At 45.8% G+C, this 19,528-nt stretch overlaps 1 protein-coding gene across 1 annotated transcript in view; it reads right to left on the bottom strand.

Moving 5' to 3' along the window:
- Window positions 1-7,911: 7,911 nt before the first annotated feature.
- DCP1A (decapping mRNA 1A) overlaps window positions 7,912-19,528 on the bottom strand; it is a 46,668-nt gene continuing 35,051 nt past the window's right edge. The window contains exons 7-9 of the mRNA XM_027835874.1: window positions 17,819-18,490; window positions 12,642-12,857; window positions 7,912-11,690 (exon numbers count right to left, since the gene is read on the bottom strand). Coding sequence (XP_027691675.1) covers window positions 11,610-11,690; window positions 12,642-12,857; window positions 17,819-18,490 — 969 coding nt within the window. The 3' untranslated portion in view covers window positions 7,912-11,609. The remainder of the gene's footprint in view (window positions 11,691-12,641; window positions 12,858-17,818; window positions 18,491-19,528) is intronic.

The following is a 19,528-nucleotide window of genomic DNA, read 5'->3' as shown; positions in this document are numbered from 1 at the left end:
GATGTGGAAGAGAATGAGGTGTATTCTGACTTCTATAGGATACTGTGTCAAGGGATAGGGATGAAGTGATAGCCAGTGATAGAAAGAAAAGCCAAGGATGCAGTGCCATCAGACAGAATCCATGTCCCAGCTAGGGCTAGTAAATGGATGGAATGTGAAAGAGGTCTAAGATGAAGGGAAGATTGCTTATCACGAAGTAAGAATTCTAGAAAGCACAGTGAAAGAGAAGGGAACGGGTGGAGTGGGATCTATAGAGAGTATGGTTGAGAGTATGGGAATGAAAGGCTAGTAGTTGGGGGTTAGGGAAAGATTTCTCCTGTGGGGTCCATGATGGACTATTGTAAGAATATGGAAGGAAACAGGGAGGATTGTTAACCATAGGGGTAATAGTGGTATGGGATTAAAGGTATTTAATATTTGTTAAATTGCTGTTTGTCATTGTTCTTTTTTGTTCTTTGTACTTTGTTCATCAGGGAGGTGATGCCTTGACATGCAAATAAATTGTATTTAAATGAGGGAGGGCTGTGTGAAGTCACCAGCTTCGATTTCTCTTCTGGAGCCATCTGGGTTCAGTGGTAAGAAATAGATCAGGATGACTGGAGATGGTCCAAGATGCAGTGAAGACCTTGGCCTTTTAAAGTTAAGGTCTTTCAGAGTTCTCACTTTGACTGAGGCAACACCCATTCAGTGGCCCCTTTTACCTAATCTAAAAAATAAAAAAATCAATCAGGAAGGAAAAGTCCCTTAGGGTTTCTGGCCCAAACAGAAACAATTACTATTTACATTCACTCTGAGCCTTCAGGGCCCAAACAATGACCACTAGGTGGTACTTGGGCTGGGACTTATTGTTGGCCAATCAATGAGAGCCACAGTGAATTGGGTTTAAGGCAAGAAATCTACTAAATCACTATTGATTAGAGAAATGCAAATCAAAACAACTCTTAGGTACTATATCACATCAATCAGATTGGCTAACATGACAAAACAGGAAAATTATAAATGCTGGAGAAGATGTGGGAAAATTGGAACACTAATGGGTTGTTGGTGGAGTTGTGAACTGATCCAACCATTCTGGAGAGCAATTTGGAACTATGCCAAAAGGGCTATAAAAATGTGCATACCCTTTGACTCAACAATAGCACTTCTAGGTCAGTATGCCAAAGAGATCATAAAAATGGGAAAAAGACCCACATGTACAAAAATATTTAGAGCAGCTCTTTCTGTGGTGTCAAAGAAATTGAGGGGATGTCCATCAATTGGGGAATGACAGAACAAGTTGTGATATATGAATGTGATGGAATACTCTGAAATGATGAGCAGGCAGACTTCAGAAAAACCTGGAAGGACTTAAATGAACTGACGCTGAGTGAAGTGAGCTGGACCAGGAGAACATTGTACACAGTAACAGCCACATTGTATGATGACTGGCTTTGATAGACTTAGCTCTTCTCAGGAATATAAGTATCTAAGGCGATTCCAAAAGACTCATGATGGAAAATGCTATCCACATCCAGAGAAAGCACTATGGAGGCTGAATGCAGATTAAAGCATACTATTTGCTCTCTCTCTCTCTCTCTCTGTATATGTAGAGCCTATATCATATTGCATGCCATCTTGGGGAGGGAGGCAGAGAAAATTTAAAACTCAAAAGCTTATGGAAGTGAATGTTACAAACTAAAAATAAATAAATTATTTAAAAAAGAAAGAAAGAAAGAAATCTAGCCAGCAAATCCCAAGTTATCTTGAGGGTTTCAGCCATCAAAATTTACATTTACTTAAAATTTACATACTTGTTAAATTATCTGTGGCTTCATGAAGTGGCCACACTCTGGCAAAACTGTCTCAGCAGATAGGCTAAACCAGGTTGAGGGTAACTGACAGGCCTCAAACCCATCTGTGAGTTAGGGAGATGTCTACTCCAAGCATGTGAAGACTTCCCCCAGTGGGATGGGCAGATGAAAACAATTTGTTCCAATGGCCATGAAGGTGGCTGAAGCAGGCACCTTGGAGTGCTTAGAATTTGGTCAGACATCGAAAACACCAAGGTCATGCACTGCTTCATGGGCCATCACCAGTGGTCTTAATTTTTGTCTTGTCACTGGACTTCAATGACTCTGGAAGAGACAGTGAGGCCGACAACTTTTTGCAACTCTGCCTCACTTAAATCCAATTCACGTACAAGTCAAGACATCACCCGTGATGTCATTGGTCCTCTTTGAAAATGAAGGATGAACAACAATAATAACTTTATTAAATAATAGATTATAGATCAAATTGGAACTGGCCAGTTGGGCAACATAGCTTTCTCTCTCTCTCCCTTCCCTCTGTCCACATAGGGTATAACACCCTTACCTTCAGGTGCTCTGCCCAAAGGGAATATAAATTTTAATCTCTGAAACTTTTTTCTCTTTCTCTTAAACACCAGCCTTAACCCCAAATCACTCCGGCTCTCATTGATTATCTACTGTGCCACCTAGTTGCCCCTTAAGAAAATGATTCTTTATTATCCCATTTGGGGTTTTCTAGGTAAAGATACTGGAGTGGTTTACCATTTCTTTCTCCAGTTCATTTTACAGATGAGGAAAGTGAGGCAAATAGATGAGTCTTCCTGATTCTAAGCCCAGTGCTCTATCCACTGTACCACCTAGCTGCCCTTGTTTGCTCATTTTTGCAACCTATTTCTTCTTTCTTTCTTTTTTTCTTTTTTTTAGGCAATTGGGGTTAAGTGACTTGCCCAAGGTCACACACTAGTAAGTGTCAACTGGTCTGAGTCCACATTTGAACTCAAGTCCTCCTGATTTCAGGGCTGGTGCTCTATCCACTGCGCCACCTAGCTGCGCCTGTTTGCTCATTTTTTGCAACCTACTTCTTGACTTGAACTTTATACTAAAGGTGAGCTATGTTATGGGGGCAGGAAATGAGGACAGCTTCAGCCTTTTTCACATTGCTGTTTTTGGAGCTAGTTCTGAGGATTTGGAAGTTTTGGGTGCGAGAGGTGTGGTCAGTGCTCCCTTGCAATCACAATTGATACCGTTCTCAGGGCCCCTGCTACCTTGGGCCTGCAAGCACTCCTCTCCTTCCAGGAAATGTGACCTGGAAGTGGGCACAGACAATGGAGTTTCCAAACTGAGCCTGGTCCTGTGCCTAATGCTAGTACAGTAGTCCCATGTAGTCTCTTTGTGACCAGTTGCCAATCCCCTCACTGCCTCTGGCTCAAGATGTCCCAAAGCTGCTGTTGTTGCTGCTGTCCCAGCCACCTCCAAGGTCTATAACTGGTGTTGCCACATGGGCTTCAGGCTGGCCCCCATCTACCACAGGTCTCTTTGGTCTGGAAAAAGGGTTCACCCTGACTTTCTGTTGGCTCTGCTGCTCCAGAATTCAATTTGAGGCATTATCTTACGTTTGTTTAGAGGGGAATGTTGGGAGAGCTCGTATGTAGTACTTCCTCTGCTCTGCCATCTTGGTCTTTCATTTCATTTAAAAAAAATTTTAAAACTTTAAAAATTCTTGTTTCATCTCTTCAGGAATTTCTGGTTGTACTTATATTTTTATTTGAAGTTTTGCTTGTATACATTTTGGAGTAATTTTCTTCTTATGGGTTTGTTATCTGAGCGTCCCAGTCACCATATTCTTCTCTGCCTCCTCTCCCCACCCCTCCATCCCCCCACCTTCCCCTCAAGCTTTGTTTGTAGTTGTTGTGAAGTTACTCTATTTCTCTGGGTTTATCCCTTGGTTTTCTCTTCACTTACATATTTATTGTGCTTGACATTTTCTTCTGTTTACTCATAGTTTTAGCCTCAGTTTCTAGATTGGGAGATAAGTGATCAAGTACTTTCTGGCATTCTTGGATGTGTTGGGTAAACTTTGGTTCTTGTCCCCTCTTTAGTCTGGATGCCACTGCCCCTGTTAGATCGGGTGGATAATATGAGGTTCTATCCTCTGCCTCAATTTCTGGATTCTGCGTCAGCCTCTTAGAGGTCAGTCCCCAGCAACTTTTGGCCTTGGTCAGTCTTTGGGTTCACCTTGCACAACCTCCAGTTCAGAGTTGATTCCATTCCAGAGTTGATTTCAATCCCAATAAGCCTCAATGAGATGGTCTCAGGCCTCTGGCACAGTCCCTCTGATGATGGAGCCCAGGACCTGAGGGACCTGTTTCCTTTCCCATATTGGTGTTTACATGGGAACCCATGGCTTCTCTACATCTTTTCACACAAGAAATAGTTTTTTAAAAACCAGAAGTCAGCTCTTTTGTCAAAATTGTTTGCTCTACCTAAATTATTAATTTCACACTGATCCATGACTAATAATAATAGCTAGGATTTATGTAGTACATTAAGGTTTGCAAAATATCTCAAAGTTTGCAATAATATCCCAATAACCTTGGGAGGTAGGTGCTATTATTACCCCATTTTGCAGATGAGGAAACTGAGGCAGACAGAATCTTCTGGACTCTAGATCTTATGCTCTAGCCACTACATTGTGTATATATTTTAACACCTATTTCTTCTAAGACTATGAATTTTTTCTTGATAAATTTCATCACTATGCTATTTGGTGTAAGAGGCAGGAAGACCTGTGACACTGAGAAGTTTGGGGATTTAATTTGCCCAAGTAACTGTTGAAGACTATTATGTTACAGTTGAATTGCCAGTCTGCATCAGTGGAAGGAGTTTGAGAAATTATAGGTAGATACAAAAAAAAAAAGAAAAATGCAAGATCAAAAAATTATTGGCGATTATATATTCAAAATCAATATACTATTGATTCTAATATCACATTAACAAATGGCATCACTTCCTTGATTATCCCAATGCTTTTTATAAAATTGGACTGTAGGGATAGCATCAATACCACTTGTGACTTTTATGAGCCAGCTATAATATAATATATTTTAATCGACCCAATTTAATCATAAGGTACATCTCACATTAGATGTATTTCCCACAACACATATTTCTACAAAGTCCATTCCATAACCCTTCTTTTCTTAGGGAAGGCTATCGCCATACGACATAGTGATAAAACCCCTAACAAGGGACGTGAGTGAAGTTCATCTGTCCTTTTCCATTCTCCCACACCATAGGAACGTACCTATTAAATAGGCCCTGGAAAAAAGATCACAGACCCTCTGGGTGGACAGTCCACTATGGAAAATCGATCCAATATGTGGAGGTCATCTTTTGATATTTCATGGGCGCGCCTGCAACACTGGGACTATCTGTTTCCCTTTTCTCATTACACGACTCAGGTGATACCTCCTTTGTGAAACCTTCCTGATGCACCAAGAGCACTTTGTCTGGATCTCCCCTCTGTGCCCATCATATCTTACCTAATCTGTGTCCATGAGATAGCTCCACTAACAGAATGCACTTTCTGAGGACAGGGATCATCATTTCTTTATCACTGTATTCTCTACACTCCCAGGACCCAGGACAGTGCCTTACACCATGTTAGGGAGTCACTTGAGATGATACTCAAACCATCGGTCATTTTCCAACTTCTTGTAGAGAAGTCCTCTGAGATCTTAATTTTCTAAATAATATGCTTCCTTCTAGCAGCTTAAAGGATACTTTCCTTTGTCATTGCAGTTTTGAAAATTAATGATGTACATGGGTGGGTTGTTTTACTGGGGGGCTTCTGCAAATGGCTCCACATAATTTTCCATTCTGTTCAGTTTGGCCATGATAATTGCCTGAACTTTCTAGCTTTATCTAGTTATTTTATTTCTCTCTCCCAGGCTGTCCTAGCTTATCTTTTTAATTCCTCATGTGTAGGTTCCCCTCCTTTTTCTGGTGTCGGTTCTTTTAGCTCCTTCAGTGTACACAATCCTGTGTGTGTGTGTGTGTGGGAAAGAGAGAGAGAGAGAGAGAGAGAGAGAGAGAGAGAGAGAGAGAGAGAGTGGAGAGAGAAGGAAGGAGGAAGAGAAGAGTAGGAAACTTGCACTGATGCTTTTCCGAGATGAGATGACATGGGATTCTATACACCAGGCCTGTACAACCTGTGGCTTGTGGGCCACGTGCCGCACGCCAAAGGATTTCCTCCACATACAAAGGTCCTCTGGCGTGCAGCAGGTTGTGCAGGCCTGCTCTATACGTATGCCAGGGAGGCTCTGAATACCAGCTCAGCAGTGAATGCATCTTTGGAAGAGCAGCCTAGCTAAATTGTCAATCAACAAGCATTTATTAAGAACCTACTATATGCCAGGCACCACGTTAAGCACTGGTGATACAAAAGCTGGCAATGAAAGGGATTACTTTTTCAGTCATCGCCATTTTTGAAGACCATCTCCTCAGCTAGGGTAGGATTTCAACATACAATAATGGAAAGGATTCCAGTAGCGATAGAGTCATTGAGTGGCGGGCCAGACTCTTGCTCCATTTTGCTGTTGCCTCATTTTGGCCACAGGTCCGGTAGCTTTGTTATTTACCTTCTCAGCCCACAACAGATTCAGAGCAGTAAATTAGGTGTGGGTGAAGGGGAGGTGGACAGCTGTGTAAGGATTAGAACAGCACAGCTTGGTCTGGGGCTACTTAATGTAAAAGCCAGTGGGTATCTACACCTCAAGATCCCGTGGTTTCCCTGTTGTGTAAAGGAAGCACTTGGGTCTTGGCTTGAGGTGCTCAGACCTGGGTTCTAGTCTCTGCTCTGCCACATGAAGGACCTTGGCCAAGTCTCTTAACCTCAAAGTCCCTGTTTCCTAAGTTACAAAATGGATTTTTCTTGCTAAATTTATACTCATTCGGTATCAAATGAAATAATTCTGGGAAAGTTCTTTGGCAAATTGTAAAGTGGTGTTGTAATGGAGAAATACAAGATGCTATTATTGTATTGCATCATTATTACAGCAATTATTGCCAATGATGTACCTGAGCCTATTGTCAGTCAATCCGCAATCTTATGTGCCAGGCACTGTGCTAAGCACTGGGGATACAAAGTGAGGCGAAAGACAAGCCTTGCCCCTGAGGAGCTCACAATGTAAAAAGATAGGGAAATGCACGTGTGTGTATATGTACACACACACAATATATACATACGTATACACACACAAACACACACATTCATTTAAAGATTGCCATAAAGGATAGGTTTAAAAGTTTTCTGTACTCAGAACAGGAAGATTCCTGAAGGAACTCCAACCTCAGAACCCCCAGCCCTGGTATCTCTGCCAGTTCAGAGTCGGCATGGCGTGGCGATGACGCCAGACTCGGACAAAAGAAGTTGCTCTAGCATTTGGAAGGGGTGCAACCACAGGCAGATCCAGTTCTCATCCAGAACCGAGGACTTCGGCCACCTGATTCACAGAGCAGTGAGGAGAAAACCGCTTTAAGCCATTTCAACCCACCCCGTGGCCCCCCACATTCGGCAGTTCTAAATGCCTCAGGGCGTCTTATGTTGTTTTCTGACCGTGTGCACGCATGTGCGCGTGGATGTGCAGGGGTGCACGGGCAGCTCCCCACAGGACCCTGGCACAGTGCTGTGTTCAGAGAAAGAAGGCAATGGTAAACATCACCGACAAAACACTGCCCACCACGCACACTGCCCTGAATGAGATCAGCAGAAGTAGCCCCACTTGCTGGGAAGTGTTAGGAGCCTGGCAGCCTCTATGCATTCTGGCACCAGGTCCACGTGGAAAGGTTTCCAGATGTAATTCTTCACATGGGCATGCAGGGTGGGGCGACCCTTCACTTCAAGCCACTGCGGGGAGAAGAGTATGCCTTTCTTAAGTAGTTCCCAGATGCTGAGGGGCAGACATCAACAATCATGACAGGGTGGGAGGCCAAGAGCTGGGTTAGCCGGGGCTGGGGGAGGGGTGGCAGAGAACTGGCGGTGACCTTAGCAACAAAGGTTTGCAGCTGGATGTTTCTACTTCTATAAATGAAAGGAAAATGCAGTTGAAAGTTTTGTAGGTGAGAAAACTTTGTTTTGAAATTTTATTAAAAAAATATACTCGCAAACATACAAAATTTAGGATGAAAAACGCTCAGTTTAAAACATGTAATAACTTAATATTTGCGAACACACATGGATGGTAGAAAATTTATATAATAAAAAAAGTTAGTGATGCAGTATTGATGTTGAAAAGAAAAGACCTATTTCCAGAGATTCTTACGTCCACTTCCTAAGAAGGGAAGCACACAGGTCACGTTCGTGAACGCTTGATGTGTGGAACAGCACGTCGTAAGAATGGGAAGTAGAGATTAAACAGTAACACACAAAAAACAGAAACCATTTCCAATCAAATAGAATGACCAAAAGAAAACGCCATTGCCTCACTTAAAAATGAATAACGCATCTTAACAGCTTTGATGACGTCAAACACAAACTGGAGGTGAAATATATTGCACACATTTTTCCTAAATTAAGCGGAAAAACAAATCAGGCCAGGATCTGGGCCCCAGGTCTGAAGCCGGTCACCTTTCCTTAATATTTAAATATGTTAATCCAAACGGCATTATTGGTTTCACAAAGGAACCTTGAATAATAAAATATCAACACAAAGCAAATGTTTGCTCAGCAGCAAATGTGCAAGAAGACAATTATTCATTCTTTGTTCAGTGAAACAATCTGAATCAGGCTGTAAGCTGCTTCCCCGGCCCTGTTCTAAAGCTTTTCCCAATGTCCCCTTCTCGTGGGTGGCTTTTATTTCCTTAGGCCCCCTGCATCTCTCCCACTTCCCTGTGAGCTGCAGAACAGAAGCCACTATCTGCAGCAGGTAAAATGAAAAAAGAAAAAAATCAGGACTAGGGTCTTTAGGGAAAAGAAAAATAAAGCAGCAGGTTTAAAAAGAGCTTTTTGATAGAAAGATGAATGGGGCTTGCTTTCTTTTTTAAAAAATATCACTGGAGAGAAGAACATGAAGTGCTTGGGTAGACAGAATTTGTTTGGAAAGAACTCTTTCTAACTTGGCTTCTGCATTCTTAGAATAAGTAAAATCCGAATCAGCTCCTTTTAGTGAAAACAATACATCCCTGTTGACGATGGTAATGAGTCTCTGGGAAGCCCTCCGTGTGGCAGGGAGTCTGTCCCGAAGGCCAAGGAGGCTTTCTTGTTCTCAAAGCTCGTTGGAGATGCCCTGGAAAGGGGAGTGATCGGTCTGGGGAGGTGACTGCACCGGAGAAGGCAAGACAGCAGGACACACCTCGGACCCTAGCTCAGCAGCTGCTCGACCAGGATGACATGGCTGAGTGAGACTTGCCTTCGGAGCGTTCAGTTCAATCTTCGGTTTTAAACCTGTGAGGATTTATCCCAGACACTGCTGAAAATGGAAACGGGCGATCCAAGCCGGTACGAGGTTCTGGACAGTTCAGGAGGAGGAAGTAATAAGGCGACTGAGCTGCAGCTTTTGAGCAGGGTCGACCAACAGCCACTACCCAGAGAGGTTGGCCTGCCCTATCCAGAGACTCCTGCCTGAATTACCTCAGGAAGTATGGCAGTGTAGACCTGGCTTATGTGTTATAAATAATTCTAATATGTAATTATAGAGGTTAAAACTAAATCATCTTTTTAAAATCTCCACAACTTGGGCACTTAAAATTTTAATGTTTCACACGAAGGAAACCTGGTTTCCTTGGATTAGCTATTTAAAAGATGTAAGTGTATGGAACAAATCACAGAAACTTGTCAGAGATGTTCTCTCCAGAGATTTCTCTCTGCCTTTCCAACGGGCTCCAAATCCCATTTTATTTTAGGCCTGTTACAAATCGCTAGCCGCTTGCTGATCAGTCCGATAGTACGACACAGGTTGTACTGTGATCAGACCCTCATCCCCCAACTTACCAAAGCACCCCATTCTGCTGGACCAGACCCGGGGATCCTGAGACTTGCTCTCTTGTTCTCTTTTTCTTGGCTGACCCAAATCATTTATTTTTGGTTGTCAAATGTATACACTATCTTGGAAGGCAAAGTACTGTGAGAGTGGGCACTCTCCCTTGCCTCCCTCCCTGAATTCAGCCCAGGGTCATCAGCAAGACTCAGAAGCTAGGACAGACAAAGCCGGAAGCTCATTAAATAAAGCAAAGCCAATAAAACCAAGTCCTTTCATGCAGAGAAACGAAGGCCAAGCTAAAGTTATTTAATATACTTAATATGTGTCACCTACAGAAAACTCCGCCAGAAAAATCGATGACTGAGTTGCCTCGAAAGCTCACAAGCTCGTTCCTAAGAACAATCCCGTTTGTCAGCGTTACCCACAGCGTGTCTTCAGGACGGCGGCCGGAACCAGGTGGGCTTCTCACCCTAGAGTCACTAGGACAGTGCTCGGAAAAGTGAGCCGGGCATCTTACGTGGTTACAAACGACAAAAGAACCGTCTCGTGTAAACCAAGACACTTTGATTTCAAAGGCGACTGTAAAATGACTATTGCTGAAAGAAATGGGAATCTACATTAAAAGGTCACATGCCCTATGGGAAGAGACACAAAGCACACGAAGGAGTGAGAGCAGCAACCAAGGTGCCTTTATATGTCATCCTGATACCTGGGCTGGAGGGCACCCACGGGTGCAGCAAGTCCAGCGGCCAAGCTCAGAACTTCATTCATCCGCTAGAGATGAAGCGATGGGCGTGTCCCTGTTCCCTTTCCTGCATAGCTTTATTCCTATTAAGTCAAAGGTGTGAGGAACAGTCGGACCCCAGGGGTCATGTTGTATTGGTCCAATGGTTGGTTTTTTCCTTACAGTTAAGAAGAGGGATCTAAATTGTTGTGAACTCATGCTTAGATAGAAAAGGACAATGAGGTTACATACACTTAGTAGTAGTTTTCATGTATAAAAAGAAACTTGATATCTCCTTTAAAACCACCTGGCAGTTAAAAAATGTTTTTAAGTCTAACAGGATTTTGGCTTTGCCAATTGGCCAATTAAGTAAAATATGAAAAAGAAAAGGTAATTCTCACACCAGCAGCCAGATTCGTTATGGTCTGGTCAGTATTAGGACAACAATTAAAAAATAATAAATTTTTACCATGAAACTTCAGGACCTTAAGGCCCAGTGACACCATTCTTATCCCATAACCTGCAGTTGAACAAGAGTCATAAATACGTCTTCAGCTTAGGTGGGACAGACAAACTGGAAACCATTCTGCGTTACAAAATTTCCATCTTATCCGAATTTCACTGGTAGGTCAAATCTCAGGACGAGGGGGCTAAAGGCGGCTCCCTTTTGGAAGCAAATGATCTTTGCAAGGTGGAGCACTGCATGAGGTCCCTGGGATGAGCACTTCACTTCCCAGTTCCACTCCCTGCCCCGTGTGTCTTCTGAACTGGGGGAGGTCACACATCTCCATCCTGGTGGACCACACATGCTTGACGCTGATGACAAGGCCCATGCAATTTTTCATAAATGGTCTTTTTTTTCCCACTACAATAAAGGGTTGCTGGTGATGCTTCACAGTGAAATCTCCATCATTTCTGAGAATATAACCTTAAAACATTCTTTAAGAACAAGTCTCTCTCTTTCTCTCTCTCATAGGCTCAATTTCAGGACTTTCCAGACTAAGCATTGTTTCTTTAAAAATGAAACCTCTCATACCAGTTCCATTAATGAGGCGTATTTGTTACTGAGCAGACATCCACCCCCTCACACAGAGTGCCCGGTGGCTTTAGCTCAGGTCACTAGAGCTGCAGGTTATTTATGTTCTTGGTCAGGACTTGCAAATAGACTTCGTGAAGTGTGCTGAGAAAGCTGGCATCATTCTGTGGGGGAGAGAGAGGGAAACACACGGCTCTGGTAACTGGCAACATGGTGAAACCTACTTTAGATCTGACTGACACCAAGTATGAGCTCAGAAAACACAACATACAAACCAAGAATGTGTAACAAAGACCACCAACAGGTGTCTCAACAAAGGTATTGCCTTGGACGCCTGCTGCCTGGGTAATCCTGGGCAAGGCCTGAGGCCACGCTCCAAGACCCCAGGTGGCAGAGAAGATGCTGACCCCGCTGCCTTCCTAAAAAGAACTCGGCTGTGAAAACAAAGAGGAAGGACGCTTGGCATGGATGTATGAGTTGGTTCTTGCCCCATTCTCAGCCCTCAGGCGAGGGGGCTCACACCAGCCACATTTGTGCCTCAGCTGCAGCCTGGCTCCGTGACACCCAAGCCTAATTCCATGAGAAAAACTGAGGTTCTCTGGCACCAACAGCATAAGCATCCTGTTAACCCACAGCTGTGCCAGGAAACCTCAGGTGGGATGCACTGACTTGGCCTGCTCCCTGCTCTGGAGCCAGTCCTCCACTCCTGCCCTGCTGGCTGCCACCTCCCAGGCTGAGGGCAGAGGCTGGTGATGGACACCGCACAGTAGGCCTGCAGCCCAAGCCAAGCTCAGCTCAGGCTGACTCAGTGACCGGTGCGGGGGTGTGTGTGTGTGTGTGTGTGGGTCCGCCTGCAGCAGCACCTGCCCATGAGCGCCGCTTTAGAAACCGGGGCCTGGACACAGGTGTACAAGTTCGATTAGGCTGGAATCTATTTTGAAAGCAAACAGAATTGGACCAATAACTGTGGGGAAGAAGGGAGCATTGGTCAGCTGACCCTGGCCTCCCTGAGAAGATGCAAAACCCCAAATTCCTTCTATTGAAAAGTGAATTACCTTGTGAATTACCACCCCCCCCCCCCCCCAAAAAGTGAAAAGTGAATTGCAAGCCATTACCTTGATTAGATGTATTAATGTGTCCTGGAGCTGAGACCGGCTGAGAACCAAAGGAGGTTTTGTTGGATGTTCTGAGGCCCCGCCTGATCGAGAAGGGGGACTGGCTTTCTTCTCTAGCTCTGGGGGTTTTGTCACGGACTGCTGGAAAACACTGGGCGACAAAAGGACGGAAGAAGACGCCGACGTCGTTGACGTAATGAATTTGGGCGAGGAAACCTGCCATCAGAAAAAGGCGGTAAGAGAGCAGTTAGTGAAGGAGACATTAGGCAGAAAGGAAACAAATTCTAAGGAACATAAGCTGTAAGACCGGGAAGGAATTAGGAGAAAATAAAATCTGAAAACCACATGCTTCACGAATATACATTTGGTGGAGGAGTCTGAAAAAATGCTTTCCAGTTTATTAAATTCTCCATTATCAACAAAGGATGAAAAAAATATTTTCACCACTGGAATGATCTTAGAGTCGTTACAAGATCCTGAGATTCAATCATCTTGAACTGAAATAAGCTACACAATGTAATTAAGAGCACTATGAGACTGTCCTATGAGAAATTAACGATAATAATAGCTAGCCCTTCATACAGTGCTTTGTGGTTTGCAAAGTACTTAAAAATATTCTCTGATTTATTTCTCATAACCACCCTGTGAGGTAGGTGCTGTTATTATCCCCATTTTACAGATGAGGAAACGGAGGCAAACAGAGACTTGCCCCGAGCTAGTAAATGTTGAGGGCAGATCTGAACTCAGGTCCTCTTGACTCTAGGCCCAGTGTTCCATCCACTGAATCTCCTGTTTCAGAGATTCAGATAACGACAAAGAACAGCATAGACTCGGTCCCACAATCCAAAGGCCCTTCACCACTCGGCCCACTCTGAACGAGGCACTGTGCCAGGCCTTGTGGATATGGGTCCTCCCCTCAGCTGAGGGATGGATGAGAGCTGCACAAACGTGCCCCACACACAATCCAACAGGATGAGAACGTAGGAGAGGGAGGCCAAGTGCTCTGAGGAAACATGAGGAGGGAGGGATCACTTTTGGCTGAGGGGATCTGGGCCAGGCTTCATGAAGGCCTGGGTGGTGCCCGAGCCAAGCCTGGAAGGAGAGGGAGGATTCAAATAAGCAAGCAACAAGCATTTATTAAGTGCCTACTGTATGCCTAGCACTGGGGATACAAGGACCGAGAAGGAACTGCCCTTCCACATCAGGAATTAACACAAAGCAGTTGATGCTGAACACATAGGGGACTGATTTGTGCCTAGAAAAAGCCCTTTGGCAGTGGGGCAGAGGATGGACTGTGGAAGCGGGGTGAGGCTGTACAAGTGAGGGGGAGAGTCACAGGTGAGAGGGATGTGAAAGGAGGAAAAGCAGCCTCTGGCAGCTGATCTGCTCTAAGGGCGCAGCAGAGGGCGGAGGCCAGGAGGCTGGCAGGGAGTGCAGGATGAGATCTTTCAGGGACACTCTGGGTTTGAGACATCTCCGGTCCATTCAGTTTGACAAGTGTGAGTTTGTGGTGTCGAGAGGCCGACGCTCAGGTAAGATGGGGGCAGCTGGGTGCCCTGGGCATCACCGGAGATAGGAACACCTGGTCAGCAAGAACCACAATGCCCAGGGCACGTGGCCACACACAGCACAGGGGCCGGGCCATTTCCACAGTCCCCCAGCTGCCTGTCTATCCTAGGTGTTTCGGGGCAACAGTAGTCCCATCTTGCCTTTCTGCTGCCTATCAAGCAATGAGGCTGGAAAAGAAAGGAAGGAAGGTAAGGGAAGAAAAAGAGAAGAAGAGGAAAAGAGGTCAAAGGAGGACAAAGAGTCAGGAGGTGATGCTTACACTCGGATCCTCTCAGCCAAAATGTCTCCTTGGTCACCCGCTAACCAAAGAGACCTCGGGTGGAGAAAGACCGTCAATACTCTCCAGACATGGCTAGTTCTGCAGGCCCACACGCTTACTGTGATGTGCCTGGAGAAAACCATGGGCAGGCAGCAACTTCACAGCCCCGATTTTACTACACAGAAACTAAATTAAATTAAATTTCTGTTAAACAGAAATTAAAGCTGGAGTTCATGGCAACTACTGATCCACCTCCAGACTCCCTGGTGGAAAATGTGTTACAAATCAGGGCTAGTTGGGATATTAAGGATTTGTGGAATTCCAATGATACAGAAAGGAAATTTGTTTCTTTTCTTTTTTCTTTTTTTCTTGGTGAGGCAATTGGGGTTAAGTGACTTGCCCAGGGTCACACAGCTAGTAAGTGTCTGAGGCCGAATTTGAACTCAGGTCTTCCTGACTCCAAGGTCAGAGCTCTATCCACTGCGCCACTTAGCTGCCCTCAGAAAGGAAATTAGTGACATCCTACCCAGAATGTCACCCACAAAGTTAAACTGCTAAATAGAAGGCCCTGGGAAAAGTTTAGTTGCAAATTTCTTGCAATATTCCGAGAACTATAACAATCATGAGGGCCAAGGAACCTCATGAAAACTTTGCCACTAAGTTGCACTGACATGGCAAACTGGCAACGACGTCTCCTGTTTTACAAACAGGTCTAGTGTTTCTTTACGTGTAGGGAGGGTTACCAGTCTTCATCACAGACCATCAGAACAACACACAATCACACTGTTTTCCATGGAGCTAAAGACAGTGGCTGATGGGAGAGCAAAGAGCTATTTACAAAACTCCAAACTAAGAAACTCCAAGGGCTACAATTTGGCAGAAGTATACATCTACCTAACTCCTCTGTCAGGAAGGAAGCTCCCGTAGAAGACAGCAAATAACTGATCCACCAGAGATCCAGGGGCAAGGCCAATCCACTGACGCTACACCATCTAGGGCAGGGAAGACGACTGTTCTCCAGCTGGCCCTTGTCAGACAGACACCTTTCTTTCCAGGAGCCCACGAGACTGTGCAATGTTACACCTGCCCAGGGGTGCAGCACATGAGACAGAGAGCCTCTCTCTGTCCTCACAATCTCCTCCTGTCCTAAAAAGGTCCTATCACCAGTCAGGGGTAAAAATGAAGCAGAAAAGGATCAGCTGCTAACACTAGAGCTTCAGGAACCTGGGTCTTGCAGTTTTCTAGGCTGGGTTCCAGACGAGTGGTTCACTTGTCTCCTTTTCTCTGGATTCCTACTGTCAGAATGTGTAGGTTCTTGTATCTTCTTTTTGTCTTAACTGTCTAGCTTGAGAGAGCATGAAACTGAAGTCACTCGTGCAAACAAAATCAGGGCTGACCAGCACCCTGAAATAACCCCAACCTACAAGACGGGGCTCTCTGAGACCCTACAAATGGACGGGCCAGGATGTCATGAGCTGCTCATTGAGGCATTGCCCCCCGCTGCATGCCTGTGCCTCGTCTCAGTCCCCAGCCTCAGCTGTTCTCACCACTGACCCTGCTCACCTCCGGCACCCTCTGCGCCACTCCTCTCAACTCTTCAGCGTCTCTTTCTCCCTAGTCTCGGGGCTTGACCTGGGCCTCGTTCCATCTCATCCAGGGTCCCATCATCCTCCCCAGCCACACCCCAACTCATGCATCTGGAGGGCCTCCCTCCCTCTCTCTGGGCTTCTTATCTGTCTACAAATATGGCCATACTTCCCATCTACCCTGGGGCACCTCTAGCTTCACTGGTGGCTTTGGCTTCCTCTCCACACTCTCTGGTCTCCATTCCTGCTGTTCCTAATGAAGCCCTTCTCTCCACAACGGCTAAAGTGTTCAAGAGTCAAACCCTTTGGCTTTGTGGCAATCTTCCTCCTCCTCGCCCTTTCGGCAACACTGGATAGCACCGGCCTCCTTTCCTGATCCTTTGACTCTTGTGACAAGATCCTCTCCCTTTTTCTCCTCCTATTTTTTTTTTTTTGGCTTTTTGGTGAGGCAATCATGGTTAAGTGACTTGCTCAGGGTCACACAGCTAGTAAGTGTCAAGTGTCTGAGATGGAGTCAGGTGGACCTGAGTTCAAATCCCAAGGCTTGAGCTCTATCCACTACACCACCTAACTGTCCCTTCTCTGACTCCTCTTCCTCCCAACTCATGACTTCCACGATCACCTCAATGTGGCCAGCTCCCAAATCACTCTTTCCAGTCCCAGCCTTCCCCAGGGCTCCAGGACACCCTTTCTTTCTTTCTTTCTTTCTTTTTTTTTTAAAACTTTTAGGCAGTTGGGGTTAAGTGTCTTGCTCAGGGTCACACAGCTAGTAAGTGTCAAGTGTTTGGTCTGAGGCTGGATTTGAACTCAGGTCCTCCTGACTCCAGGGCCGGTGCTCTATCCACTGCGCCACCCAGCTGCCGCTGCCCCACTCCACTTTCAACACTAATGGATGCCCTTCACCTTGATGCTCTGCCAACACCTCAAAACCAGAAGTCCAAACGTGCCCTCACCATACCTGCCCAGAATGCTTCCCTTCCAAGCTATCACTCCTGTCTTTTCCTGTTCTCCACACTCAAGCATTGTCACCAATTACCCAGACTGCGGCAATGGCCTTCCCCAATCAGGCTCTCTCTTCTCCAGTCCCCGCATCATACCAAGTACTTTACATATGTGACCTCATTTAGCTTCTCAAGCACCTTGGGAGGCAGGAGAGACCAGGAAATGAAGGCGTTAAAGGTCGGGTGATTTGCTTAAGGCTGGTTAGTGGCAGAGGTGGGATCTGAACCCAGGCCTTTTGACTCCAAATCAGCAGATCTGCCATCTGGCTGCAGCTACCCTTTCCAGTCCCACTCTCTCCAGTAGCTCCTCCTTCTGCTTGGTATAATTATGGATGACATTTGCATCGCAGTTCTGGGTCCTGCAAAGTCATAAACGTGACAGCCAGGACCTCTCTGAGAATGAAATGCCCTGTGGATTTTGCCTCTGGCACTGAAGCCAATCCACCTTGCCAGGACAAGGGGGTGGCTGGCCTCAATGCCCTCCAACGCCCTTCCCTCTCTAAATCTGTGACCATGTGCCCCGATGGAACGGCCTATTCAACTGAATGGAGCCGACTGACTCCTACCATGACCCATTATCTTTTACTTTGGCCTCTCACCTCCTTTGTGGAAATTACGTGCACTGAACTTCAGAGGGAAGACCCTTCAGGACCTAAAAACCAACTGGATGCAGGAATAAGCTCCCACTCCCACAGACTGCTCAGGGAGAGGGCTCTGAGGCCCAAATCTCAGTGCCTGCACTCACTCTGAGCCGACTCCTACCTTCAGGGAAGGCCTCCCAGCAACGCCGAGCGTGGCTGTGGCCCCTCTTCTTCTGGCGTGAGGCTCTCTGAAGCTCTCAGGGGTTGCGAGCTGGCTCGCCGACGAGGCAAAGTGGGGTGCGATGGGGTTCTTGGGGAGCGCCGCCGGCTGCGGGGTCAGCTGGAGCTTGTGCAGAAGGCTGGCGCCTGAAGTGCCTCCTGGGCCCGTCCCACTCAGCGGGGCCACTAAGTGGCTCTGGGCAGCAATCAGATTCCGGGCCTTGTGTCTCACTTCAGGCGCTGGCTGGGTGAGAAGAGAAGACCGCTGCTGGGGAGCCTTCTTCACGGTCGGGGAGCTGGTGGCCTCAGCTGCTGGAGCTGCCTTCACTATGGGGCTCCTGGGGACTGTGCAGTTGGACGAGCTCTTCCTGTCAGGTGGGGCCAGGGGGGCGGGAGCCTCCTGCTGCCCCACGCTGGGGCTGCTGGGCTGGACGAGGGGATTCTCTGGCTGATGTGCTCCTCTTGATGACTCAAAAGAAAATGGCGAGAATAAGTCATACTCTTTGGGGGAGGCGTCAGCTGGCAACTTCTCGGCTCCTTCCGAATTGGGATATACGATTGTTGGCTGTTCCTTTGGCAACGAGGTTCCGAATAATTCTTCCACTGTGAGGTGCTTGTGTCCCGATGGAGCAGGCTGCAAAACAAGAACACCACTGAGAACCAGGCCAAGTGACCAGCTTTCCTACTGCTCACCGACTTACAGCACTTAACAGTCTCAGGAGTGGTCTTCGTCATAAGCAAAAAGGAAGCCTGAGAACAAGAAAACCTAAAAACATCTGATGCTCTTGGGACACCAGGCAAGGTGCCTTTAACATGTCCATGAGAAACCATGGCACAACTGGGCTTTAATAACTAGGGTTCCATTTTGGAGACTTTGCTCCTGTGAAATACAGGTGGCTGGCATCGAGGGAAGAGGGTGGCCTGGGATCTAAGAAGCTGTGAGTTCAAACATGACCTGGGACATTCAATAGCCGTGTGGTCTGTGGTAAGTCTGAGGCTCAGTTTCCCCATCAGTCAATAGGGTTAACCGATGATATAATGCAAATAATCTTGCAAAGCTTGAGTGCTTTACCAATGTCAGCGGTTGTTACATCCACCACAGAACTGACAGAGACTTATTTTAGTAAACAAATGTAAGTGAAAAAAATTCTGATCTGGATTCTAGCTCTGCAATGTTGATTATTAAAAAGATCCAGACCTGGGCAGACCACCTGAACAAGGGGAGGTCATCAAGTACACGTGTACAGAGTATGAATTGCTCCATATACTTAAAAATAACTCAAGTACTCAGCAGTTAAACAGAGAGCCCAACAATAATGAGGAAACAAACCCCAGCTCTGCCTTTTAGGACAGGCCACCTTACCCAGAACATTCAACTGATTTGGTCAAAAGGTCACTGAGGATCCATAAGAAGCCTTGATTTGGATAAAATTTTAAGGCTAAGAATGAAGAGTTCCCATATTATCATTGTAGGAACTGCCTTCTTTACTACTGGAAGCTCTTCAAAAGAAAAGGCCTTCATGATTCCATCTGTAACTGACTTTTCTGATTTTTAAGACAGGCAGTCCCTGATCTTCAAATGGGTCATGTTTCAAAAGTTCACTTCCCATGTTCCTATAGAACGGTGTTTTCTACCCATTGCACTAAATGACTTCTTATTGCCAAATCCCCA

Source organism: Vombatus ursinus, unplaced genomic scaffold, assembly GCF_900497805.2.
Source record: "Vombatus ursinus unplaced genomic scaffold, bare-nosed wombat genome assembly UNPS02014817.1, whole genome shotgun sequence".
In the NCBI taxonomy this organism is placed as follows: domain Eukaryota; kingdom Metazoa; phylum Chordata; class Mammalia; order Diprotodontia; family Vombatidae; genus Vombatus; species Vombatus ursinus.
Note: the sequence above shows the minus strand (reverse complement) of the source record. Positions and strands in the feature narration are given on the sequence as shown.